At 40.6% G+C, this 24,921-nt stretch overlaps 2 protein-coding genes across 4 annotated transcripts in view; one reads left to right on the forward strand and one right to left on the reverse strand.

Annotated features, from left to right (window-relative positions):
* Nucleotides 1–6,762: 6,762 nt before the first annotated feature.
* SPC25 (SPC25 component of NDC80 kinetochore complex) lies at nucleotides 6,763–18,157 on the forward strand. Its single transcript, XM_039365456.1, has 7 exons — nucleotides 6,763–6,910; nucleotides 7,393–7,553; nucleotides 8,665–8,730; nucleotides 10,138–10,284; nucleotides 13,004–13,099; nucleotides 15,129–15,227; nucleotides 18,013–18,157. The coding sequence occupies exons 2-7, from the start codon at nucleotides 7,397–7,399 to the stop codon at nucleotides 18,135–18,137; spliced, it is 690 nt and encodes a 229-aa protein (XP_039221390.1). The 5' UTR covers nucleotides 6,763–6,910; nucleotides 7,393–7,396; the 3' UTR covers nucleotides 18,138–18,157.
* Nucleotides 17,246–24,921, reverse strand: part of NOSTRIN (nitric oxide synthase trafficking) — a 35,103-nt gene continuing 27,427 nt past the window's right edge. For all 3 annotated transcript variants that reach the window (XM_039365452.1, XM_039365455.1, XM_039365453.1), the window contains 3 exons: nucleotides 21,966–22,080; nucleotides 20,487–20,606; nucleotides 17,246–19,101 (listed from right to left, as the gene is read on the reverse strand). In XM_039365452.1, the coding sequence (XP_039221386.1) occupies nucleotides 18,959–19,101; nucleotides 20,487–20,606; nucleotides 21,966–22,080 (378 nt within the window). In that variant the 3' untranslated portion in view covers nucleotides 17,246–18,958. The remainder of the gene's footprint in view (nucleotides 19,102–20,486; nucleotides 20,607–21,965; nucleotides 22,081–24,921) is intronic.

The following is a 24,921-nucleotide window of genomic DNA, read 5'->3' on the forward strand; positions in this document are numbered from 1 at the left end:
AGCTTTTTGCCTTTGGGCAAGGTTCGCCAGCTGATAGATGTACCCAGGGACCAGTTTTTCTTCTTCCATTGGGAGTAAGGGTCAGTGACAAAAGTGAGAGAGCCCCGATATGATTGCTTAGGAAGGTCTGAGTAGATGAAAAATAAATAGTATGACTTGTTGTTTCCTCCAACTAAGGCATTCCTGGTGGGTGAGGAAAAATTTTGCCATGAACCTAAGTGGTTTTCAAGAGTCTGAAACTGAAGCAGAAACATCTGTTTACATTACATAAAATGAAAGAAAAAATCATGTTTAGCCTGTAAGAAAAGAAAAGCAACATTAAAATGCAAGCAGTTGGATTTTCCCTTCCTCCCTAGCTGTGAAGACAAATCACTGGAGCAAAAGAATTCCTAACAAATCGGCAAGGTAGGGAGCAAAGATGACAGTTACAAATAAAGTTATACAACTTTATTCATTATGAAATTCATCCTGTTTTTCTTCAACAATCCTGTTTGGCACTGAACGTTTTATGGCTGATGAAGAAAAAAATCTTGGTTCTACAACTTTACAAACATTACATATGGCTCTTTATTGAGACCTTCTCCTCTGGAGTGAACACACAAGTGAAGTGAGAGTGTCTTTCCTCTTGCTGTTTGTTGGACTGAAAGACAGCAAAATTACAAGAAGAATCTGAACTCTCCTGTCTCAATCCCACATCTTAACCAGACGGTGGGGAAGTTTCTCATCTTCGCATGAGGCAGTCAGATCTGGGTTGTAAAAGTCTAGTAGGAAACTATTGCAGATGACAGTAAAGAGAACAGAAAATTCTGTATGACTCATAAAGCCTTTATATAGTTCCGAACTTGGGTTTCCTTGGGACCACATATTTCCAACTGCATCTGCCCAGCCAATAAAAGGGTAGGAAAACCCGCCTTCATCTCAATCAATACAATCAGAATAGAGCAGGAAGGGATCTTCGAGGTCTTCTAGTCCAGCCCCCTGCTCAAGCAGGAGACCTTATACCATTTCAGACAAATGACTGTCCAGTCTCTTTTTTAAAACCTCCAGTGATGAAGCACCCACAACTTCTGAAGGCAAGCTGTTCCACTGGTTAATTGCCCTCACTGTTAAGAAGTTTCTTCTTAATTCCAGGTAGCTTCTCTCTTTGATCAGTTTCCAACCATTGTTTCTTGTCCTGCCCTCTGGTGCTTTGGAGAATAATTTGACCCCCTCTTCTTTGTGGCAGCCCCTCAAATTCTGGAATACTGCTGTCATGTCACCCTATTTCTTTTTTTCTTTAGACTAGCCAAACCCAAGTCCTGCAGCTGTTCTTCATGTGTTTTAGTCTCCAGGCCTTTAATCATCTTAGTTGCTCTTCTTTGCACTTTTTCCCAAAGACTCAATATTTTTTTTGAAATTTGGTGACCAAAACTGGATATAGCATTTCAGGTGTGGCTTGATAAAGTTGTGCTGATAGTTCACATGATTTTGATTCTGTGCCTCTGTTTATACAACCAAGGATTGCATTAGCTTTTTTCGCTGCTGCCATACACTGCTGGCTCGTGTTTAAGTGATTGTCCACTAGGACTCCAAGGTTCCTCTCACAGTTGCTGTTTTTGAGCAAGTTTTGCCTAATCTGTACTTGTACCTTTGGTTTTTCCTGCCTAGGTGTAATACCTTGCTTTTCTCCACATTAAATTTCATGTTGTTGGATAGGACCCATTGTTCAAGTCTGTCAAGATCCTTTTGGATCCTGAGTTTGTCTTCTGGAGTTTTAGCTATTCCTGCCAGCTTAGTGTCATCCGCAGATTTGATGAATTTCCTTTCTATTCCCTCATCTAAGTTCTAAGTTATTTATGAAGATATTGAAGAGTACTGGGCCTAATATGGAACCTTGTGGTCCCCTACTGCTTACTTCCCTCCATGAAGATATGGTACCATTAAGGACAACTTGTTGAGTATGGTTTGTCAGCCAGTTACAAATCCATCTGGTGGTGATGCTGTCTATCCCACATTTTTCTAGCTTACTAAGAAGTAGGTTGTGGTCTACTTCAGGGGTGTCAAACTCAATTTCATTGAGTTTGACACCCCTGAAGTATCAGCATTGTGGTTGCCCTTGGGGGGCTGGGTGGGTGTGGCCAGGGTAGGTGCGACCTATTGGGTGGGCATGGATGGAGTAGGTGTGGCCTACTGGGTGGGCATGGCCAGCTCTACATCATTTGCATCAAGGATGCTTGTGGGGGCTTGGGCAGGAGTGGGACAGATCTGAGGGTCTCTGGTAGAAGGGGCTGGGACCTGGGCAAGCACCAATGCATGGTACATTTCTTCATTCCTCACAAAGGGGGAGACCTCCCCAGGGGGTGGGGCCAACACGGCAGGGGCTGGTTCCTCGCTATTTCCAGATGGCCTTGTGGAGCTAAGACTGAATGCATTTCAGCATAGATGGCCACCACAAAATTGTACATTGGCTCCTGGCCAGCCTGGGCCAGGGCCAAGGCAACAGGGGCCATTCCCTCATTGTTTCCAGGATGGCTTTGCGGGCCACATGAAACCACTTCGCGGGCCGCATCCAGCCCCCGGGCCTTGTGTTTGACATGTCTGGTCTGCTTTATTGAATGCCTTGCTGAAGTCTAAATATACTGTGTCGACAGCATTTTGATGTTCTACTAATTTAGTCATTTTGTCAAAGAATGAAATAAGATTGGTTTGGCATGATTTGTTTTTAACAAACCCATGCTGACTTTTAATTATAACTTTGTTTCTAGATGTTTGCAGATCTGTTTTTTTTAAATTATGTTTTCCAGTATCTTCCCAGGTATTGATGTTAGGCTGATTGGTCTGTAGTCACCTGGGTGTTTCCCCCCCCCCTTTTTTGAAGATGGGAACAACATTAGCTCTTTTCCAATCCTCAGGTAATTCCCTGATGTTCCAGGATTTTTGAAAGATATGACACAATGGTTCTGAGATAACATCTGCCAGTTCCTTCAAAACTCTCGGGTGTAATCCTTCAGTTCACAGTGATTTATATTTGTTAAGATCAGATAGGTGTTCTCTAACCATTTTCTTGCTTATTTTAATTTTTATTTCTAGTCTGTCTTTTATGGTTAGGTTTTTGGTAGGTTGGGCTTTTTTTTGTGTGAAGACTGATGCAACGAATGAGTCAAGCAGCTCTGCTTTCTCTCTACTGCCTCTTACTTCCTTGCCATCTTCTCTCTTAAGTGGACCTACTGTTTCCTTGACTTTTTCTTGTTATTAATATATTGAAACTTTTTTTAAATTATCTTTGACTTTTGTTGCAAGTCTTTGTTCATTCTGAGCTTTTGCTTTCCTGACTTCATATTTGCAGATTCAAGCTATCTGCTGATACTCTGCCTTAATTATGTGTCCTTCTTTCCATTTTTTTGTACTTGTCCTTTTTGTCTTTCAGTTTATCAGAGAGATCTTTATGCAACCAAGCTGGTTTCTTCTTCGATTGTTTGTGTTTCTTTTTCAGTGGTATTGTGCTGGATTTCTATCATCATATTTTTTAGAGTTCCCAGGCTTCTTGAGTTGTCTTTCCCTTTAGGATTTTCATCCATGGAATCCATGGAAATGAGATGGAATCCATCTTATTTCTCTCAGGCTTCAGTTCTTCAACAGAGCATAATCATGGAGGGGAGGCTTTTCAATGACTGCTTGTGGGATTCAAATGTTCCTGGGGATTCAAATGTTCCGAACCCTACTGAGATTCAGGAAAATGCAAAAAATGTGGCTTTTCAGGCAGGCCATGGGGCTGGGATGTTGCACTCTTGTCCCTTCGGTTGGGTTGATATGACTTGTGTTTCTTGATGTATACTTATATGTTATCTAAGCAATACAAGTGCACTGTACTTTGTGTTATTTTTAATGCTTTTATTATCGTAATTATTATAAGAGTTGATCATTACAGTGGCCTATCCTGTAAGCCCAGTTTATAAAAATACAAACAAATCTTTGCTACCATCTAGTGGCCATTGGAGTTTTGCAGTCCAACTCTGGTAGCACATTTACAGTAATATAGGTGCTTTTCTGCCATTTCAGTTCAAAAAATGAATCTGTGGCTTACAATAACTAAATCCACAACAAAACACCACATAATTATCAACAACATACATAAAGTATGTCCATAAAAACCCATAATTATAGGAACATAATAAGCAGCACCCACACCCATTCTAGGTACAAATTTAATGCGAGGTTTTCACAAGCTTTGTTAATAATGTTAATCTTAATAATGAGGATATTGTTTTTTCCTGGCTCCGGAGGAGTGAAGTTCTAGCAGAGAATGCAGTTCAATCCTCATTCTCCATAAAACCTAGAAAAATCTCCCTGCTCACTAGAATGCCTTCCTCAGAGTGGCCCTTGTATTTAACCCAGCGGTTCTCAACCTATGAGTCGCGACCCCAGTTGGGGTCGATCGACCATTTTGCGGGGGTCGTCAAAGAAGGCGATCCGCCATTTCCGCCCCTCAGGGGGTGCCGCCGCGCACGCGCGCTGCGCATGGGGGCAGCGCCGCACATGTGCGCCGTGCATGCCCGGGCGCCCCCATGCGTGCCGCGCATGCCCGGGCCGCCCCCATGTGCGCTGCGCCGCGCATGCGCAGCATGTTTGTGTGACAGGGGTCGCCATCTCACAAACGTTGAGAACCACTGATTTAACCTGTTAACCTTGATTAACAGGTTGCATTGTGGCAGGTAGAAAATGCCATTAAGGGAGATGGAAAAATACTATAAACAACATTTTAATTAACAGAGGTGATGTTTTGAAAGCATTAACTAATATTATAAACTGGCTGAGTGTGATAACCTGTGTGCTAATTCTATGAAGAAAACATTTTACAAGAAGTGTCAACTGAAAGTCACAGATGGTGTAAGATATTACCCGTGTAGGGCTGTGTGGTAAGATAGTCATGGAGGTGAACTTTTTCTTTTTCTAGTGTGTGGTCTCAAGATATAAACTTCTCTGTTTTAGTATGTTAAATATAGATAAGAAGTCATCCATTAGGTTAAGCGTGGGCGGCAAGCTGTATAAGAATGACACTCTGGGAGTAACTTGGGGTTCAGAATGTGTCATATGAATACTCTGAACCTTTGCGCAAATAAATCCTGTTTTCTCCAACCCTTCATGGTCTTGTTTTCTGATGTATCGTGATTTTTCCACCCCCTCCTATTTTACCCAATTCAGCTTGCCTGAATAATGGTTATAAGCTCCATTTTATAATTGGAAAACACATTCAAAAATATAGTAAACATTTAAAATGTATTTAAAGGTAAAGGTTTCCTCTGTCCAGTCAAGTCTAATTCTAGGGAGTGGTGCCCATCTCTGTTTCTTAGCTGAGGAATCCAGCATTGTCCAAAGACATTTCTGTGGCTATGTGACCAGCATGGTTGGTTTAGGAATTCTGGGAGTTGAAGTCCACGAGTCATAAAAGAGCCAAGGTTGCCTACCCCTGCTCTACGCCAAGGTGCACAAAATGCTGTTACCTTCCCTCCAAAGTGATACCTATTTATCTACTGGCATTTGCATGCTTTCAAACTGCTAGGGGGGTAGGAGCTGGGGCAAGTAATGGGAGCTCACCCTTTCACGTAGTGTTGAGTCTCAAACCTGGGCTGTCAGCTTTTCAGCTGACAAGCCCAGTGTCTTTAATCACTGAGCCATCACACCCTCCTAAAATGCATTTATTTCCTTCAGATATAGACATTTTCCAGTTCCTTTTTTCTCTTTGAAAGAATTTTAGGTCCTGACAAAGTTCATCATTGGCAGAAACTGAGGGCATATGTATGATAGAAAAAAATATGAATCTGATAAGCTAATGTTCATCAGAAACCCAATAAATGCAAAATTTACTTTTATCTTAGCTGAAATGTTTGCATCAGACTGAGGCTGAGAACAGCAAGGACAGAGTAGAAGGTTATTAACTATGTTATCTTAACGAGTTTAGTCTCTGCAGCCCTTTCATCCAATGATACAATCAAGGCTATTAAGGTGGCAAATAAAAAGAAAAGAAACAGACGGAGGCAAAGACTACCTCTGGACATCTTGAACTACATCCCCTAGGGCCTAGTCCTTTGTCCTTGACTCTATTGGCAACTGTTGGTGGAAGTTGAAATCCAAAGCATTTGACAGATATCAGATTATGAAAAAGTGGTATAGTTTAATTATCCCAAAAGTACTTTTCAAGAGGCAACTGGACTTCTTTTTCTTTGAAGACGTTTCGCTTCTCATCCAAGAAGCTTCTTCAGGAGAAAAAGTCCAGTTCCTCTTGAAAAAGCACTTTTGGGACAACTATGACCTGAATGACTGAGAATCTCCATATAGTTTAATTAGATGTCATCAAACTGGGTTTGATTTCTGATAGCAACTTGGACAAATGCCTTCCCTCTCAACTCCTCAGCAATTAACAGCTCCGATACGTTGCGTATTTTGGCTTAAATTACATAATCAAAGGTTGTTAAAAGAGCCGAAATGACACCTCCTATTCGTTTTTTCTCTAGATGTTTCTACCATCCTTTCTACGTTGGCATTGCAGCATTTCTTCCTATGCCCGCCATACAATCCCTAAAGGAAAACAAAAGCGACCCTTGATGCACGGCCACGGGCAGAGGATTTCTGCCCAAAGCGGTCCCCTCGCTTTCGTCCCTGCTCGTTTTCGTCATTCCAGCGAGCGCCAAGCTTCCAAACCAGGAAGCCAAACCAATCGCAGCAAAAGCTTTTAAACTACAACTCCCGTCATATACCTCATCTCTCTTGTCCAATGGAAAAAGAGATTCCGTAGCGTTTGACCTTTCTCCGCGATGCGAGCCAATGGCGAGTCCCGTTTGCGCATTCTGCTCAGCCAATAATACAGGAAGACGATAGTTGAGGGCCGGCGGGAAATTGGTTGCAATTTTGAATGTCGAGGGAAGTCTAAAAGGTAAGCGATTGGGAGGCGGTTGTGTATGTGTGTCTGTCTTTGTTTATCTGCGTATGTGTTTGTGTGTGTCACGATGGTAATTCGCTTGATAATTCTAGGGAGACAAAAGCAGAAACACTAAAAATATTTTGGAAAATTATCAAGGGCTTTTGCAAACGGAACTTACCTATTGTGATACCATTGAAAAAGAATTAGATGGTTTGTTCCGTTTCATAACATTTTCTAATGGATACCCCTCAAAACCTGCTTTGATGTCTTGGTTTCTGTCTTTATGGTTCTCGATGAAAATTTTCGGAAGGTTTTAAGATGGAGATGTTCAGTTACAAACATTATGCAAAATACTCAGGTATCCAGATTTGAATACCTGGGATTTTTAAATGAGCAATTATGTAATAGTCTGGGACTAATACACTATTCCATTACAAAGCCGTCCTTAAGCTGGAACAATTATTTCATTTTTGCTATTTGCTATTTCTTTTTAGAATAATGGCTGAGATGAAAGATGATAATGATGAGCTGACAATGCTTGAAAAAGACATAAAGGAATTTTGGACAAAGTTCAAAACTACTTGTTGCAGCGAGCCTAGTGATCAGGTTTTGGGGCTCAGAGATTCATGGTATGAATCCATAAATAATCTTTCAGGTAAAACTATATCTGGTTTATTTGTTGTAGCAGAAAATGAAATATTAAGTATATTCTTCAGTCCCCCTTCTAACTCTGCAATCAATTGTGGGGGGAAGCTGACCATGGAAAAGAAGAAAGATATATAAAGTATCTAAACCAGGCCTGTCCAACCTTTTGGCTTCCCTCGGCCGCATTGAGTGAAGAGGAATTTTCTTAGGTCTCATATAACATATATAATGTAGTTAATGTATATAAGGCCTGGAGGAATGTTGTCCATGGGGTCGCGATGGGTCGGACATGACTTCGCAACTAACAACAATGTATATAAATAACAAGCTTCCTTGATTTTTAATTTTTTTTAATGAAATCTTGTGGGGCCACATTGTTAGATGTTCAGGACCACATGAGGGCAATGGCTTAGACATACCTGATCTAAACTATATATGATATTTTCCTTTTTTCATCTTGCAACATATTGGGGAGAGTTTCGTCTGACTGTAAAGTTTGTCAGTGATTTTATTGATTAGATTTACATCCTACCTTTCTCAGGAGGATGAATTTATATATATCACTGCTTTGTATAGGAGTTAACCTAGTACCAATATTTATTTACCTTATATAGCTGCACATCTCACTTTTGCAAGACTCTAGGCAGCTTATCATACAGATAGTCTTTGACTAATAACCATCTGTTTAGTGACTTCAAAGTTTCCCTGACACTGAAAAAAGTGACTTATGACCATTTTTCACACTTATGGCCGTTGCAGCATCCCCAAGGTGCTGCATGATCTGAATTTGGAAACTTGGCAATGAGCATGTATTTATGATGGTTGCAGTGTCCCAGGTCACATGATCACCTTTTGCAAACTTCTGACAAGCAAAATCAACAGAGAAGCCAGATTCACTTAACAACATATTACTGACTTAACAACTGCAGCGATTTATTTAACAACTGTGGCAAGAAAGGTCATAAAATGGGGCAAAATTCATTTAACAACTGTCTTGCTTAGCAATGGAAATTTTGGGATCAATTGTGATCGTAACTCGAAGACTACCTATAAAGCAAATAAAAATACATAAATAACAATAGTTTCTGGCTGAGTTTTGATTTTGTTTTTTAACATTATAGATAAATGGTATAAAAGACTGAAAGAAGGGGATGACATTATCAACAAATTTCATGAGTATACCAATGGTACAGTATGAATCATTTCTCATTTTTCTTACAATTATTTTATAAAATAATAATAAAGTTGGAAGGAACCTTGGAGGTCATCTAGTCTAACCCCCTGCTCAGGCAGGAAATCCTATACCATTTCAGACAAATTGCTGTCCAGTCTCTTAAAAACTTCCAGTGTTGGAGCATTCACAGCTTCTGGAGGCAGGTTGTTCCACTGATTAATTGTTCTAACTGTCAGAAAATTTCTCCTTAGTTCTAGGTTGCTTCTCTCTTTGATTAGTTTCCATCTATTGCTTCTTGTCCTGCCTCCAGGTGCTTTGACTCCCTCTTCTTTGTGGCAACCTCTGAGATATTGGAACACTGCTATCATGTCACCCCTCGTCCTTCTCTTCATTAGACTAGACATACCCAATTCCAGAAACCGTTCCTTATATGTTTTAGCCTCCAGTCCCCTGATCATCTTTGTTGCTCTTCTCTGTACTCTTTCTAGAGTCTCAACATCTTTATTACATCGTGGTGACCAAAACTGGATGCAGTATTCCAAGTGTGGCCTTACCAAGGCATTGTAAAGTGGTATTAACACTTCACATGATCTTGAAGTTAATAGACAAAGTAGAATCCGTGAAAAAATTTTTTATTCAGTATTGATGTCAAGCTGAAAAATAATGTCTGGGCCACCTTTTCTATAAAAGCAAATGTAAACTGCTGAATGCAGTGCGAATAAGCCAAACCTTGATCTAACTTCCATTTGTGTTATATAATAATACTTCGTCTAAGTACTTAATTGTAAAGAAGTATAGTTATGAACTTCAGATAATCTTTGCATTGTCAGTAATGCTTCTTCTGTTCCTTTCCTCTCAAATATCCATGAATCAAACTGTTTAGATAATGTCCATTGTATAATATTAAGATGATGAAGGTGCCAGTTTTATGGGAATGTATATTTCTGTTGGACTGGGACTAAATGTAAAATCTTCCATTAGCTGAGTTTGGCTTCTGGGGCCTACAGGGATATGTAGTTTTCTCAATAACACTATGAAATTGCTTTCTGTGGCTTTCTTCTGGATTTTCTTTTTCGTCCCAGCCAAGTGTGCAGTCTTGCCGCTGCCTGATGGTTTCTCATCCAAGGACTAATGAGAATGTGTTGTACTATAAATATGGTGTCATCCATGTTATGTAGTTTACTAAAACAGAATTTTGGTTTTCTTCATATTTTATGTGAGTGTTTACATAAGACAGATAGTCTTAACTATTTATTTTGTCATATTTATGCAGTGTATGTCATAGCATCTTTCCAACAGATGATACTTAACTTTTTTTTAACGTTTTATTGACTAATCTATATTACTGGAATTACTGAGGGATAAACCTAAGTAAATAGCTTTTGCATTTAAAAAGAAATATTCTCTGTTTTTCATACAGAAATCTGTGAGATGAATAAATCAACTGAAGAAAAGCAAGCTAAAATCTCAGAAGCTCTTTCTAATATTAAGGAGGAGGAAAAGGAGGAGACAGACTTGATGAACAGCATTCAAGAGTTGAAGGAAGAATTAATCAGAAACAGTAAATGTAAGTTTCAGTGGGAAAATTGAACGTGTATAGTTTAGATTTGTATCCTGCCTTTCCTCCTGAAATTCAAGGCTGCCTATATATCACTTTATCTTCCAGTTTTTCCCTGAATAGCATCTTGTTGGGGAATGAGAGAGAATGGCTGGCTCAGCATCTCCTGAGCTTTCATAACTGAGGGTGTTATTAAATGGGGGATACCGAGGTCTCAAATTAACACATTAATCATTATATCATACTGGATATTTTTATAATGATTCGGGAGATGTTGGAGCTAGCTATTCCATTTCAACAAAGTCAATTTGGAACCACCATGTTAAGTCTCTTACATGGAAGTTTTTTTCCCTGTAGTGAAATAAATAATACAAGTTTCAGTTGTGTGGTTTGTTTGTTTTTTTAAATTCCTGCTCTGTATGCCAATTTGGTGCCTCTTGAATGCTTTACTTAGCCCTATTAAATGGCTCCAAAGAGCATTATCAAATGGGGGGGGGGAAGCATGAAAAAAGTAATCAGGAAAAACTACTTCATGTCTCTTCCTTGACTGAGTTTTTAACCGTACTTTATATTAACATTTTCAGTTTTAATGCTTGCTTTGCAAAATTGCCTTCATTTTTAAATGAAAAGTGAAATATTTGATTTCAGATGAAGACGCCTTAACCTTAGTGGGATTTCCAAGCTGAGTCTATACAGTTAGAAGTAAGCATACAGTACATGTTCAATAATACTTGATGAAGAACCATCACATCCAGCAGCTCATAAACTCAAAGCCACTTAGTCTTGCCGGAGCTGTGCTGTGACCTGGTCTCTCTCATTCAGACTCTTACAGCTGGTATCAGCATATTAATGGTATTTCACTCTGTACCAACAGATGATCTCACCCATATGTAGGAGTGAGAAGAGAGATGAGTTCTGAGGCATCCCACATAAGAGCTAGATCTTTTTCCCCACCAATATTGGCTGAAACTAACCCTGGAGAAAGGAAAGCCAGTACAGAACAGTGCCTTCATCCCAGCCCCTGAAGCTGGTCCAGAAGGATACCATGGTCAACGGTACTGAAAGCCACCAAAAGATCCAGAAGAACCAGGACACCCATCAAGCTCGTCAGAGGTTATCCACGAGCACAACCAATGCTTTCTCAGTGCTGTCACCTGGTCTGACTCCTGATTGGAAAGCTCTAGATAATCTGCCTCCTCCAGAGTCTATAGAAGTTATGCACCTATCACTTATTTCACAATTGATCCTTAGAAGGTTGGAAGCTGAATGAAAATAGCTCAGTACTGTTGGGTCCAAGGATGGCGTCATGGGGGGAACAAACCACTATCTCCTTCAATAACCCCTATGCTGCAAAGAAACATTCACCATCACTTGGAGCCAACTACATGCCCTCTCCTAGCTGGTCTTGACCAACCAGGAGGGAAATGGGTCTGATACGCAAGTAGTAGTTAGTTAGTACGCAAGTAGTAGTTAGTAGTTAGCTCCAAAGAGCTAACTGGCTGAAATTCATCCCAAACTCATCCCAGATAAGTCCCTTTCATAGGACCTGTCTATTGTGATTCTGTGCCAGCCTGTGCTCCCAACAGCTGAGTCTGAGGAGGAGGTGGAGGAGGCATTTGAAGGGCCATCAGGGGCAAAGGGAAGCTCTGATGAATTACAGGACTCACGGTTTGATGCAGAGCCTGGGCCCTCCGGTCGTGTTCCTGATGAAGCTCAGCTATGTGAGGAGAATGAGTCAGACTCAGAGGACTCACACCTGATGGACATGCTAATTGATGCATGCACACATCATCAATTAGCGAGAAATCAGCAGCAGTCAATACGGCAACTCCAGGGTAAAAGGAGAAGGCACTGAGAGGCAACGCCTTGGGACTGCTGTATAAAAAGAGGAGGTGTGGGCAGTGCTGGTTGCTGAAGGCAACCGTTTGCAAAGTACTTCTTTGGATCCTGGTTTGTTCATCTTGCTTGTGACTACTCTTCTGTTTGCATCGTGTTTCCTGTGGACTATTTCTTTTATTTGGATTGAGTTTTGCTGTTTGTGTTTTGGACTATTTGGCAGGTTTGTCACCCATATTAAAAGGGATTTGTTTTGTTTTAAAGTCTCCAGCCTATTTTATCAACAGGGGTTTGGTCCTTGTGCCTTTAACAAGGACGGCTAAAGGCTGGGATAGAACACTGTCCAACTAAATAAAGTACAGCAGATCTGAGCAATGTTGTCCCACAAACTACCTCCTCTCGGTAAACCTGCAAGGGCTTCTCCTTCCCGTCCCTGAGGAGGGATCTGGTCAGCTGAAACGGCTACCAGTTACTCTTTGCAAATGAAATAAGAGCAGAGAAGTGAGTCTGCTTTGTTCTTATCACTACCAAAGAAATCCTAATAAAGGCTATTATCCATGTTCGGTTGGATTCATTTTTTGTCTTCTTCCAGCAGTGAACTGTCTGTTGTGATGTTTCCTTCCCAGAACTCAGTAACTAAAGAGCATTACATGATCCCAGATAATGTAGTTCACACAAATGCAATGTAATTTAGGTAACCTGTTAAGGAACTGCAAATGATAAATTAGGTGAAGTTGTCAAATAAATTGTTTACTTTTTTTGAAAAAAATCAGGTACTAATGCTGAAAAAAAAAGATGCTTGATTTCATACATTTATCAGCTTATTAAAAAATGAACCTAGGCATAAGCGTAGTGGAGTTGTTGAAGCTTTTTTTCTTTTTTTAAATCCCAGCAAAGCATAAAACAGCAGAAGAAATGGAGGAAAGACTTCACAAGGCTGAAAAATTATTCAAAGAGAGGCTTGGGTTAGAAATACGGAAAACATGCGGTAAGATTGGTGCACGCATTTCTGCTTCGGAATGACTGACGTTACATTTTGTGGAAAAATCATTTACTTTTCTCCTATAAAGCTGATGATAGTTGCTGCTATGCTATATAATAATCTTAAAAAGTACTAAATTTTCCACACAGATTTGCAATATTGCCAAAGGCTTCTGCAAGGGAAAATCTTATTTCATTCAACAATCTTTTGTCTGTGCAGTCCATCCCTGCTAGCTCAGCCTCATTTTAAAAGCTCTCTGTAAGAGACCAATTCAGCCCTCCAGTCTTCCCCCAGTTACCCTTATCTTCATCCTCCTGCTTAACAATTTTAGGAAATGAATGAAAGAGGAAGAGGTCTGTCAAAAAACGGGGGCAAGCAGAGTAGGGGTCATTGTCCACTTCAGGTTTTGCCCCACTCATTGCTTGCTTCAGTCCCAGTTAGCATGTGGTTTCCAATTAGTTACCATGATAATTAAGGCTGTGCAGATGGCATCATTTGGAGGACGGAAAGTTCCAAGCAACACCATATTAAAACACTGAATCCCCGTGACTCAGAAATGCCAGTTCTGTCCTTTGATTTATGAAAAAACTGAGGGATCTCTAAAAGCATAGTTCAGAAGAAAAGGGAATGCTTCATCCCCAAAACAATACATTTTGCATGTCTTGAAAATTTTCCCCTGAAAATTTAGCTGAAAAAGCTGCTACCAGATTTCTTGCTTTTTTTTTTTTTTTTTTTTGCTTCACAGACTAACTCAGCTCTTCCTACAATATCTCTGATGATAATGCTTTTCTCGAGTGACTAGAATGTTTCTGTGGTGCTAAGTGGTCTGGGTTATTTTTCTTGCAAGAGTTTTGTGCAAGATAAGTTTTTTGCAAACCAGTGAACAAATATCGAGCATTATGTCTTTACTGAGCTCTGCTCTGTCTGAACTTCAATAAGAATCTTCGTAACTTCTTAAGCTTTTAAAAATGCCATTTACTATTATAATGATCAGAACCATGAAGTTCAAAAACTTAATCCTGCACCAGATGATTTCATAGGGAATAAAATCTTTCTCAGGAAGCAAGGGTCCCTTTGAGCGTAGACTTGATGAAAAAAATGGTTTTCAGTATTAGAACTGAGTTTGCGAATCCAGTCACACGTACATTAGTTTTGCCCTCAAGCTTTCTGTCAAACAGGGACAGGTTTTTGTGGCTGATAAAACCTTCAACTGTATTATCAAGAGACTTGTTAGAATGGGATGCTCATCTATCTTCTGCCTAGTCTCCACAAGGACTGAAAAGCACATGTGAGTGTGTATTACAGCTTCCTAAATACCCAGCTTCCTTTTTTTTAAATCCCTTCCAATAGCTTTTTCTCCCCCTGCTCTAAAGGATAGACCTGGGAGTCAGAAACCCTGGTGAAGACAAGCGGTTCACATTTCCATCCTTAAAATCTTAGAAAATGGCTTCAGAAGTCTCCAAAGGGATAGTAGCCATCTGTGGGATTTGGGTTGCCTGTCCTTTATTAAAGGCAAACAGTTAGCATCCATTTATTTCTTTATGTGCACGCAGAGAAAAGAACAAACATCTGTTGAACACATCTGTTCTTCTTTAAAAGGAATTTCTGAAACTGCAGTTGAAGCGTTAATATTTTGTAACCAAGATTATTCAGGGTTAGGGTTGTTGTTGTTTTTTTTAAAAAAAAAAACAACTTCAGCACACAATAGCCCAATCATGCATTATGCGTGTTCCTCCTGATCTTTTGTAAATGATTATTTGGATCAGGGGAGGGAGCATTTCTCAAAGTAGAAATAAGTCTCTTTGCAAATAAACCAGGAGCTGTGATTGGTCAAAGCCTCCCGGGAGGAACAGTTTGCCGTTTTCCACACCATTTCCTACACTATTTAGACATTCATTGCTAGTAATTTCTTAAAATGTGAGAATAAAGGAGGAAATGTTTAAGACTTTATAAAATGGCAGTACCACTGAAATATATACAAATTAATTTTATCTGGCATACCTGAGATTTAATGCATCCCTATTTTTGCATCTAGATAAGCATTTGCAGTTTGTATTTCGCTGCATTGATCGTAAAGATTTCCAAAAGCCATACGTACTTACTCTTTCCATAAATGAAGAGGGAGCTTACGAAGGTATGTACAGAACTTCCAACAGTGTCTTATTTTCCAATTTCCTTTATATCAAAATAAGCTCACACCTGTTCTCATCACCTTTTCATTCTACTAAAAGCCTTCAGTATTGGAATGATTGTTTTAAGGTTGTAGTTCAGTTTTTGCCTTAATTTTTATATACTTCTCTTGGCAACTTCTGGTTTTTCCATGTTTTTTTCCCCCCTAAGGGCTTGAACAATTTACTAGTCTATTATACATCAGGTTATAGTATGTCCCATGTTCCAAAACTTCCCTGCCTTCTGTCAAACAAAGCTGGGCTTAAAACATTTAAGACTTTTGTTTTGGCAACTTTACGTGAGATCTGTTCCGATTTCTTATTTCATTCCTGCTTGAAAAAGATCATTTGGCTCGAAGGTTTGCTCTCCTTTTTTTTTTTTTTTAACAACTGAAGCAGCAGTTTGGTTTTACAGGTAGTCCTGGAGTAACAACCATAAAGGATCTTGCCCATTACAGTCATAAGTCATTGCAGTCGTTAAATGAGGCACCCATGTGATCATCTCACTCAGCGACCGCTGTCCCTGCCCTCCCAGCTGTGGTTGTTATAGGTCAGGGCTAGGCAACCTTGGCTCTTTTATGACTCGTGGACTTCAACTCCCAGAATTTCTGAGCCAGCATGGCTCAGCTTGGAAACCTCTCCCTTTCCCCTCAGCCTGGCTGGCTCAGGAATTCTGGGAGTTGAAGTCCACGAGTCATAAAAGAGCCAAGGTTGCCAACCCCTGTTATAGGTCACTCAACAAATGGAGCAAAAGAGCTGTCTGCCAAAAGAAAGCAAGCAGATCCCCTCCATGCACCGAAATGGTATGCCAAGCCAGAGAAGAAGGGCCTGGATCCCAAATGTTCTAAGCTTTCTTTCTCTGGCCCAGCACGTTGGCTCCCCTCCCCCACCATGCATTAGAAAGGAAGAGAAAGAAAGTTTTCCTCTCTGGCCTGAGGGTGGGGAGGGCAAGTGGTGGGCTGTGCAGAAAAACAAATCTGTTCTGGCTTTGTTCCTCTGCACAGCACATCCCTGCCCTGCCTTCTTTAGGCTAGAGAGAAAGCCTTCTCTCTAGGGTGGGGTGGGGGGGCAGCACGCTGCGTAGAGAGTGACGTGGCTTGCAATGTTCCCTGCAAGAAGGGAAGATTGCAAATGGTGATCGCACGATCATGGAGGGCTTGGCCATCCGTCCTAAGTGTGAATGGGTCGCCAAGAGGCCAGATTGCAGTCACAAGGGCCATAACGTTGAGCACCAGCTGTTCACTGAATGAAAGTTCGTAAGCCAAGGACCAAAGGACCCCTATATAGTGCAGACGCACTTAGGATTATGTGAATCCTGGAAGGGTGTGCTGAACGGGGCAATGCTGCGAGCGAAGCACCAAGGTGATTGCATTCTTATAGGATAATGGTGGCAAACCTATGGCACGGGTACCAGAGGTGGCACACAGAGCCCTCTTTGTGGGCACGCATGCCGTCGCCCCAGTTCTAGGCCTTCAGCTGGATTTTATAAAACCTTTTCGCTTTAGGCTTCTGCCGCCATGTATATATATATATAAAAAGAAGGTTCAATCCGTCAATTTCAACTTCTCGCGGGGAAAAAAAAAGATCTTGCAAAGTTGGATTTGATTGATTGAACTTTTTAGTCCCAGTCTGCCATTACCACCGCAGCCACGCCCAGCCAATAGCCACATCCAGCCAATGGGCCACACCCACCCGGCACCCGACGATGCATAAGTGGGTTTTGGGTTGCAGTTTGGGCACTCGGTCTCTAAAAGGTTCGCCATCACTATTATAGAATCTTATAGAGTGGCTACTTCAAGGGTCTCTCTAGATGGATGAATAGAAAAGAAGTCCTCTTCTGCAGGACATTCACCATTGGAGACCCTCTCTGAATGATTTGTAAGGTCATTCTTGTTAGCTATCCATTCCCTTACTTCTGCACTGTAGAGTATCAGTGGCCAGTTACCTAGCAGCTGTTTAGAAGTAATGGTAAAAGATACCCCACTCTTCTTAGAATGTATTGACCCATTTATTAAAAATTCCCAAACAGTTATAGCAAACCAAATCAAAATAGAGTAATCTATTTCAGTGAAAGCCATCAAGAAAATTTAAACCCTTCGCAATTACTTACAGCGTAAGAGATAGCCAATAATATGAAGCTAGCATCCAGCTGCCCACAGATGTGTTTCTTGGTTTTATGTTGAAATTGAAAATTACGAGAAGTGAATGCAGGATATATTTTTTTTGCTATGTCATTTTCTGACTTTTATGACAAAATAGGTCATAATATAATATATACCAGTGGTGGCGAACCTATGGCACACATGCCAGAGGTGGCATTCAGAGCCTTCTCTGTGGGCACGCGTGCCATCGCCCCAGCTCCCCCCGCAGCCCCTTCCTCACCAGCAGCCCACCCGGAGGAGTGTCGCCCCCAGGCGTGGCCCATACGGAGCAGTGCAGCCAAGGACATGGCAGCTGGGAAGCGGGGACAAGACTCTGCCCTCGTGCCCTGTCATGCATAGATGATGCTGCGGGGCGCAGGCAGAGGGCGTGGCTGCCATGGCGTTGCGGGGCCACCTGGGCGATCTGTGGCAGGCCGTGGAGGCGGTGGGTGCCTTGCATGTAGGGTGGGATGGGGGGCGGGGTGGGGGGCTGGACAGAGTGGTTTTGGGGCACTTGGTCTCTAAAAGGTTCACCATTACTGATATATACCAAGTTAGGATGTCTTGTTTTCAATTTTTTTAAAGAATATAATTCACTGCTTTTTCCTAGTGATCTCTTGTTCTCCTCCCTTGGACTGCATAGAAGAACTGCAGCGGAAAGTGAGAGAAACCAACAATTTCTCTGCATTTATTGCCAATGTTAGAAAAGCCTTCATTGCTTTGACCTACCAATAAAGCACTGCTTAGTTTCTAAATCCGCCTTCACATTTTGTCACTTCATACTTAGGAAGAATAAAAGTCTTGTAACGGCTTGAGAATCTTGGACAATGACCGTGAAAACTTAGATCCAGATCTTCACTCTTATTTTGAGTTATTTATGTAACCTGGGTTAGATGGTGATTATGAGAATAAAATAGGCCTGGGTGGAAAACCAGATGTGCTGCACATAACTCTTGAAAGAAGAATAGGATTCAAATGTAACATATCTAACCATAACCTAATAGAATTAGGAAATAGTAACCGGTCATCTGTTGGATGATTGTCTTACCTCATCATGCAAGAAAACAACAATCCTAGGATCCCCTCAAGGGGATATATTTGAAAATTAGAAGTTTTTTTTTTATCTTCTAGCAGAACAAGTTTCTGGCTTGCTCAGCCTTGCAATAGGGATGCTATTATCTTCATGTCCTTCTAAAGTCTTATGAGTCTGGAAAAAACAACAACCATGGTGTAAAATTTGATTATATTGTGTCAATTCAGTTCATGAATAGTCTATGGTAAATTGACTTCCTCTTGGCATTTCAGAAATAAATGTCAGTTTCCCTTTCATTCTGTTGCAAAGACTGGTTAACGTGATGATTTAAGAGTTAATATCATTTAAAAGGGATTTCATGTAAGTTGTCTCTTAATTGCTTTGTTGCAATGCTAATTCACCAAATATCAGTTTCAGAGCTTCTTGTAAATAAAGACAATTGTTCTTTGGCTTCCATTCTGAACACAGAAACGTGTCTGTTGGATTTGTTATCCATATTGGGGTGATTATTTTTCCTTTTGTTTTAAAGCGACAGTTCTTCGTCACTCTTGTCAGTCAAGAGAGTCACTTCTTCCACATATGTAGCAGGGAAATTGCCCTTTTCCCCCTTTCTAGAACCGTACCACCAGCCACTCTTGTCTTTGCGATGAATCACAATTACGTCGCCTAAAAGGATAATAATACAAGCCAGTTAAGATTTACTTAATTATGTTGTGTCGTTATTTAATCTAATGCATGGGACAATATCTACTGGCCAATGGAGGACAGATGTATAGAAGGCCTTCTCTCTAGTCTTTCAAACAAGGCGCCTGCTCTCGAGTGCATCTCGCACGTAGGTAGGAAGAAAATCAAGAGACACAACTTGCAGAGCTAAAGCTGGGTTAGGAAAAAAAATGGCGCACTCTTTGAATTCTGAATGAAATTTATTCCATTCCTCTGGATCATAGCAACCCCATTGTTGCTTAGCTCAATCACGGACCACATCTTTGAACCAATTTATGACAAGCTTGATTTCTAAAGCTCTATCACAAGATATAGACCAGGGGTCTTCAAACTTGGCCCTTTTATGACTTGTGGACTTCAGGCACGCTGGCTGAGGAATTTTGAGAGTTGAAGTCCACAAGTCATAAAAGGGCCAAGTTTGAAGACCCCTGATATAGACGGTTGCTTTTAGTAGCCTTTAGCTGTAGGCCGGTCCTTTTGCAAGATCAATTCAGTTTCTTAAATCCCTAGCTGTTTTTTTTAATGCATAGATTTCCATCTTTTTTTTTCAAGCTGTTTATCTTTGATCAGCGAACATCTGCAAAAATGTTCAAGTTGTGATTATAATATTCTTCCATGTGATTATAATAAGGAAGCCACAATTTTTTTTTCCCTTGGGTTTTAATTTGGCAATCTTAGGACAGCTGTTTTAAACCTGTATTTTCCCAGTCCGTTTATTATTGAGATAATTACTATTATTTGAGGCACACAGGTGCAATTAGGGAGGGTTCAAACCGTTACTAGATTAGTTTCTTTTGAAAAGTTTTTTACATAGTTTGCTCAAACTCTGAGATTGCTCATCAAAGTAATTCTAATGGCATATCTTTCTCTTGTTGCGTTATGAAACAGTTATCCCAGGGCCTGCCCTAGGCAGAACAACATTCTGAAATGACACACAAGCTTTCAGGATTTTAGGCAGATGAGTACTGTGCAGACTTGGTTACTCTTCAGTCTTTCTCCATATTCATTTTTAGCATCCAATAAGGGGAATTAAAAATACGGGCAGCTGCCTTGAGATGACCCCAGTAGGAATACTGAAGAGCATCACAAAGAGAAAAAACTCTGAATAACAAATCAGCTGTGATAAGCTGAGGTTGGCAAACCCTGACAGAGGACCCCAAATAGTTCTATGACATTTTAATGGGTCCTCTTCGTTAAAAATAAATAAATAAATGTATGAGATAGCACCCATTGATTTTTCATTACAATAGTTGAAAGATATTTGCATTTCTAACTCGCTTCTTCCCCCCCCCCCAATTTCTATTGAGATTAGGATGAGTAAATGTTACCTTTACTTAAGCAAAGCTCATCCTCTCTTTCTGTGTGGTAGTCATACAAAGCTCGGCACGTTCTGTTTTCTGAATTCTCCGGTTGCAAGGAGGTGGTGGAATTCACACCGGTCCCTGTTTCTGCAATGTCAACCCCCAAAAATGGAATATTTTTAATATTGGCCCAGTTGATTCCCTTTTCTCTATACAGGTAGACATCAACTTACAACCACAGTTGAACCCAAATATTTGTTGCTAAGTGAGACATTTGTTAAGTGAGTTTTGCCCCATTTTATGACTTTTCTTGCCATAGTTGTTAAGCGAATCATTGCAGTTGATTAGTTAGTTGCTGTTAAGTGAATCTGGCTTCCCTCATTGACTTTGCTTATCAGAAGGTCGCAAAAGGAGATCACATGGCCTTGGGACGCAGCAACCGTCATAAGGATGAACCAATTGCCAATCATCGGAATTTTGATCATACGGCCACGGGGATGCTGCAAAGGTCCACAACTGTGAAAACCAGTCATAAGTCACTTTTTTCAGTTCTGCTGTAACTTTCAATGGTCACTAAACAAACTTTTGTAAGTCGAGGACCACCTGCAGAGGAAGGAAATGTCTCAAAGACAAACGCAACTGCTGATGACCGCATAGGTACAATCCGTTTTCTTGGCAAACCATATGCATGTGGCTTGCCCCTGGCATTTTTTCTACGATGTTCCTTATTTGCAGACAATTCTGCCCTGTGTGTATGTATAGATAAGTGAATGTACCACAAAATACACTATTTCTCAGCTAAATCTGAAAAAAAGAAAGCCTGTTTCGAAATGAGTTGACATGGAAAATATCCCCTCAGTTCCTAGCCCACAGCATATTAAGAGTAGCTGCAGTTTAGTGTCTTCTTTAAAGAAATTCCAAATTCTAATATCTATTTTTTTATTTTTTAAATTACCTTTGCAGCAAAGCATTGTTTTGGCTCAATCTTTCTTTCATTAATAGCTGCTCCATTAGTGTATGAAGTAGAATACAATTAGCTTTGCAGTCAAGGAACAACTGAGTGGGGAAGAATAACAGAAATAACTGGGGTCTGAGGAATCTGCCAATAAACTGAGCTCTTCTTTTAAATCTCTATTTAGACTTATTATTTGATGCCTAGCTTTCTAATATATCCTTGACAGAATATCAATACCTTTTTCCAGCTACTATGTATTTATGAAAGGAAAACAAGCACTACACTAGAAACTGGAAGACCAGAAGTTCAAGTCCTGTCATAGGCATGAAGCCAGCTGGCTGACCTTGAGCCAGTCACTCTCACTCTGCTCTGGGAAGGAGACAATGGTAGATTACTTCTGAAAAGCCTTGCCAAGAAAACTGTAGGGATTTGTTCAGGCAGTTGTCAGAATCAAAAATTGTCCCAAAGGCGTACACAGACAAAAAAAGAAAGAGACAGACAGATGGAAATAGGGGTGATATTAGCTGGCAATAAATAAATGAATAATTTACCTGGCGGGCAGCTTGACCTAATCCCAGATTCACTGGTGGTCCTCATTTTCAAGGTCTGTTTAATGCTTCTCTTTGTAACCGGGCAAGTGATTGTCACAGAACTATGTAGACAGTCCTAAAGGGAGAAGAAAACAGTATTGTTTCTCTTTGCCTGTTGAAGAAGTATTCAACTCAGATTTCTTGGTCAATAATCCTGTAAAAAAAACTATCACCATAGATACATTCTAATTCTGCAAACATTTAAAGCAATCATCCTGCAAGCCACAGAATTCAACCACAACATCTAAACATTGTTGATTGGAAAGAAGATGTAGGAAGATTTTCTAAAGTCAGGATTCTGAAGAGCTTTGATTTGAAGGCTACTGGAAAGAAGCCCCCCCCCCCTTTTTTTTTTTTTTTACCTGCAGCTCTGCAACCATCCTGATCTGTAGCACAGCAGGGAAAAACTTGCCATACACAAGAGCTTAGCGAGTAAAGTTGCCATGTGTGTTGTCTATAGTGTTGTGTGATACTTCTCCCCGGGGCTTTTTTTGTCATAAAATGCCCAGAACGAAGTTCCGGCACCTTTTTTGGATGGAACCTTGTAGGGTAGGCAAGGCAGGTTATATGATATGTGTGAGTTCCAGCACCTTTTTTTTTTTTTTTAGAAAAAAAGCACTGCTTCTCTCCCCCTTTACACGTCTCTCTTGAGGAACTGGAACTTTCCTGGATCAGCTTTCAATGACATTCTATTTTTAATAAACCTGCATCTTTGAGTGCCATTCTATTAGAATCTCTTAATTGTTGGCTTTGTCCTATAGGCTCAGGGGTGGGAGTAGGAGAAGGAACCTTTAAAACAGTGGTTTTCAACCTGTGGGTCGGGACCCCATTTGGGGTTGAATGACCATTTCACGGGGGTCGCCAAACAACGCAGTCTGCCATTTTTTCCCCCTTTTCCTTAGCTGTGCTACTCCCTTTTATTCTATTGGCTTTTGAAAGCCAATAGAATAGACTCTCTTGAATAGAGTCTAATTCTATTGGCTTTCAAAAGCCAATAGGAATTGTCCAGGCTGTCTCTGCCCTGCTGAGCCCGCCAAAAGTCCCATTCTGCAAACGGTGCTGCACCAGTTGAGTAGTCCTCGACTTACGACCGGTTGAGTAGTCTTCGACTTATGACCGGTTGGGGGTCGCGGCATTAAAAAGGTTGAGAACCACTGCTTTAAAAAGTTTATTTAGGGGCTACAATACAAGTCAGATATCCTTTCTGGAGGATTTTTCAAGTCAGTATCAAAATGTAGATGTACAGAGGATGCTATTTCTTCTGTTCTCCATCTGAGCTTGGAGCACTTAGAGCAGGGGGGTCAAACTGCCGGCCCGCAGGCTGGTTGCATCATTCAGAGGCTGCGTCCACCCAAGCTCCAGCAATGAAAAAAAAGTTGCAATATGTCACAACATGTGATGTGACGAGTTTGACACCCGTGACAGAGGAAATAAATACCCATGTATGAATGCTGCTTGTCAACTTCAGTTCGGCATTTAATACAATCCTTCCGCAGCATCTAATAGCAAACTGGGCCTTTTAGGTTTTAATACTCCTTTGTACAACTGGATTCTTGATTTTCTTATTGATAGGCCCCAGTATGTGCGAGTTGGGATTAATATTTTCTACCCCATTTTCTTGAGCACAGGTTCTCTCCAGGGCTGCATCCTAAGTCCACTGCTGTTCACCCTGTTGACTCATGACTGTTGGTTCACCATATTGTGAATTTTGCAGATGATACAACAGTAGTGGGCCTTATTCAAGATGACAATAAGGGTGCTTACCACGAGGTAGAGGGTTTGGTGAACTGGTGTAAGAAAAACAGCCTAGTTTTAGACGTTGGGAAAAGTAAAGAGATCACTGTCGATTTCAGAAAAGGCAGGCACAGCCACACTCCTCTATGCATTAATGATTCATCTGTGGAGATGGTTACCAGCATCAAATTTCTGGGTGTGCAGCTAATGAGTAGGCTAGCTTGGTCAGTCAACAGCGAGACACTGGTGAAGCGAGCACAGCAGTGCTTGCATTTTCTGTGTTGCATGAGAAAAGCACATCTTCCTTCCCCTGTCCTAACCACTTTCTACAGAGGGACAATCGAGAGCATCCTATCATACAGCATCACAGTCTGGTTTGGAAGCATCACTGCTCTAGACAAAAAGGTGGTGCAGAGAGTGGTGAGCATGGCAGAAAAGATTCTTGACCGTTCACTCCCTCCCATCCAGGACATGGCATATAAGCATTGCTTGAGCAGGGTTTGCAGGATTGTCTGGGACACTACACATTCTCTTCACGACCTGTTTTCCTTGTAACTTTCTGGGAGGGGGCTTTGTGGTATCCGAAGCAGAACATCCAGATTCAGTCATATTTTTGTTCCATACAGTATTAATCTTGTGAACTCTCAAGCTTTCTCTTTCCGCTATGTATTCAAGATAGACAGTGATTAATATGTATATGTATTTATATGTAAGGGTTTAGGTAATATACATATGTTGTATATAGCATGTTTATATATGTGTGATGTATATGTATACTTTTGAGAGCACGCAACACATTAATGACAATAAATGGGGAGGGTATCTATGAATATTTCCAAGCCCATCTACCTTATACATATTAAAAGAATCTAACATTAAATAAATGGAAATCTAGTATGCCACAATAAAAATAATCAATTTCTGAAATTTGTTCCATTTCCAAAAATGTTCCTGGGAGTTGCATGGCTTCAGAATAAAAAATATGAGTGGCTGCAGCTTAATACTTAGGTGAGAAGGGGTGGGGTAGGGGTGCTCACCAATTTTCCTTTGAATAAATGAGGCTTTTGGGGTCTAGGCATATAAATGCTTGAAAAACTAAACATGCTCCAGAAGACTATTTGGGAACAACAAAAAAGAGGTGTTTTTTTTTTTTTTTTTGGTTTTTCCCCTATCATGAAGACAA

The sequence above is a fragment of the Crotalus tigris genome, unplaced genomic scaffold (assembly GCF_016545835.1).
Source record: "Crotalus tigris isolate CLP2741 ecotype Arizona unplaced genomic scaffold, ASM1654583v1 scf7180000020074.1721668, whole genome shotgun sequence".
Lineage (NCBI taxonomy): Eukaryota > Metazoa > Chordata > Lepidosauria > Squamata > Viperidae > Crotalus > Crotalus tigris.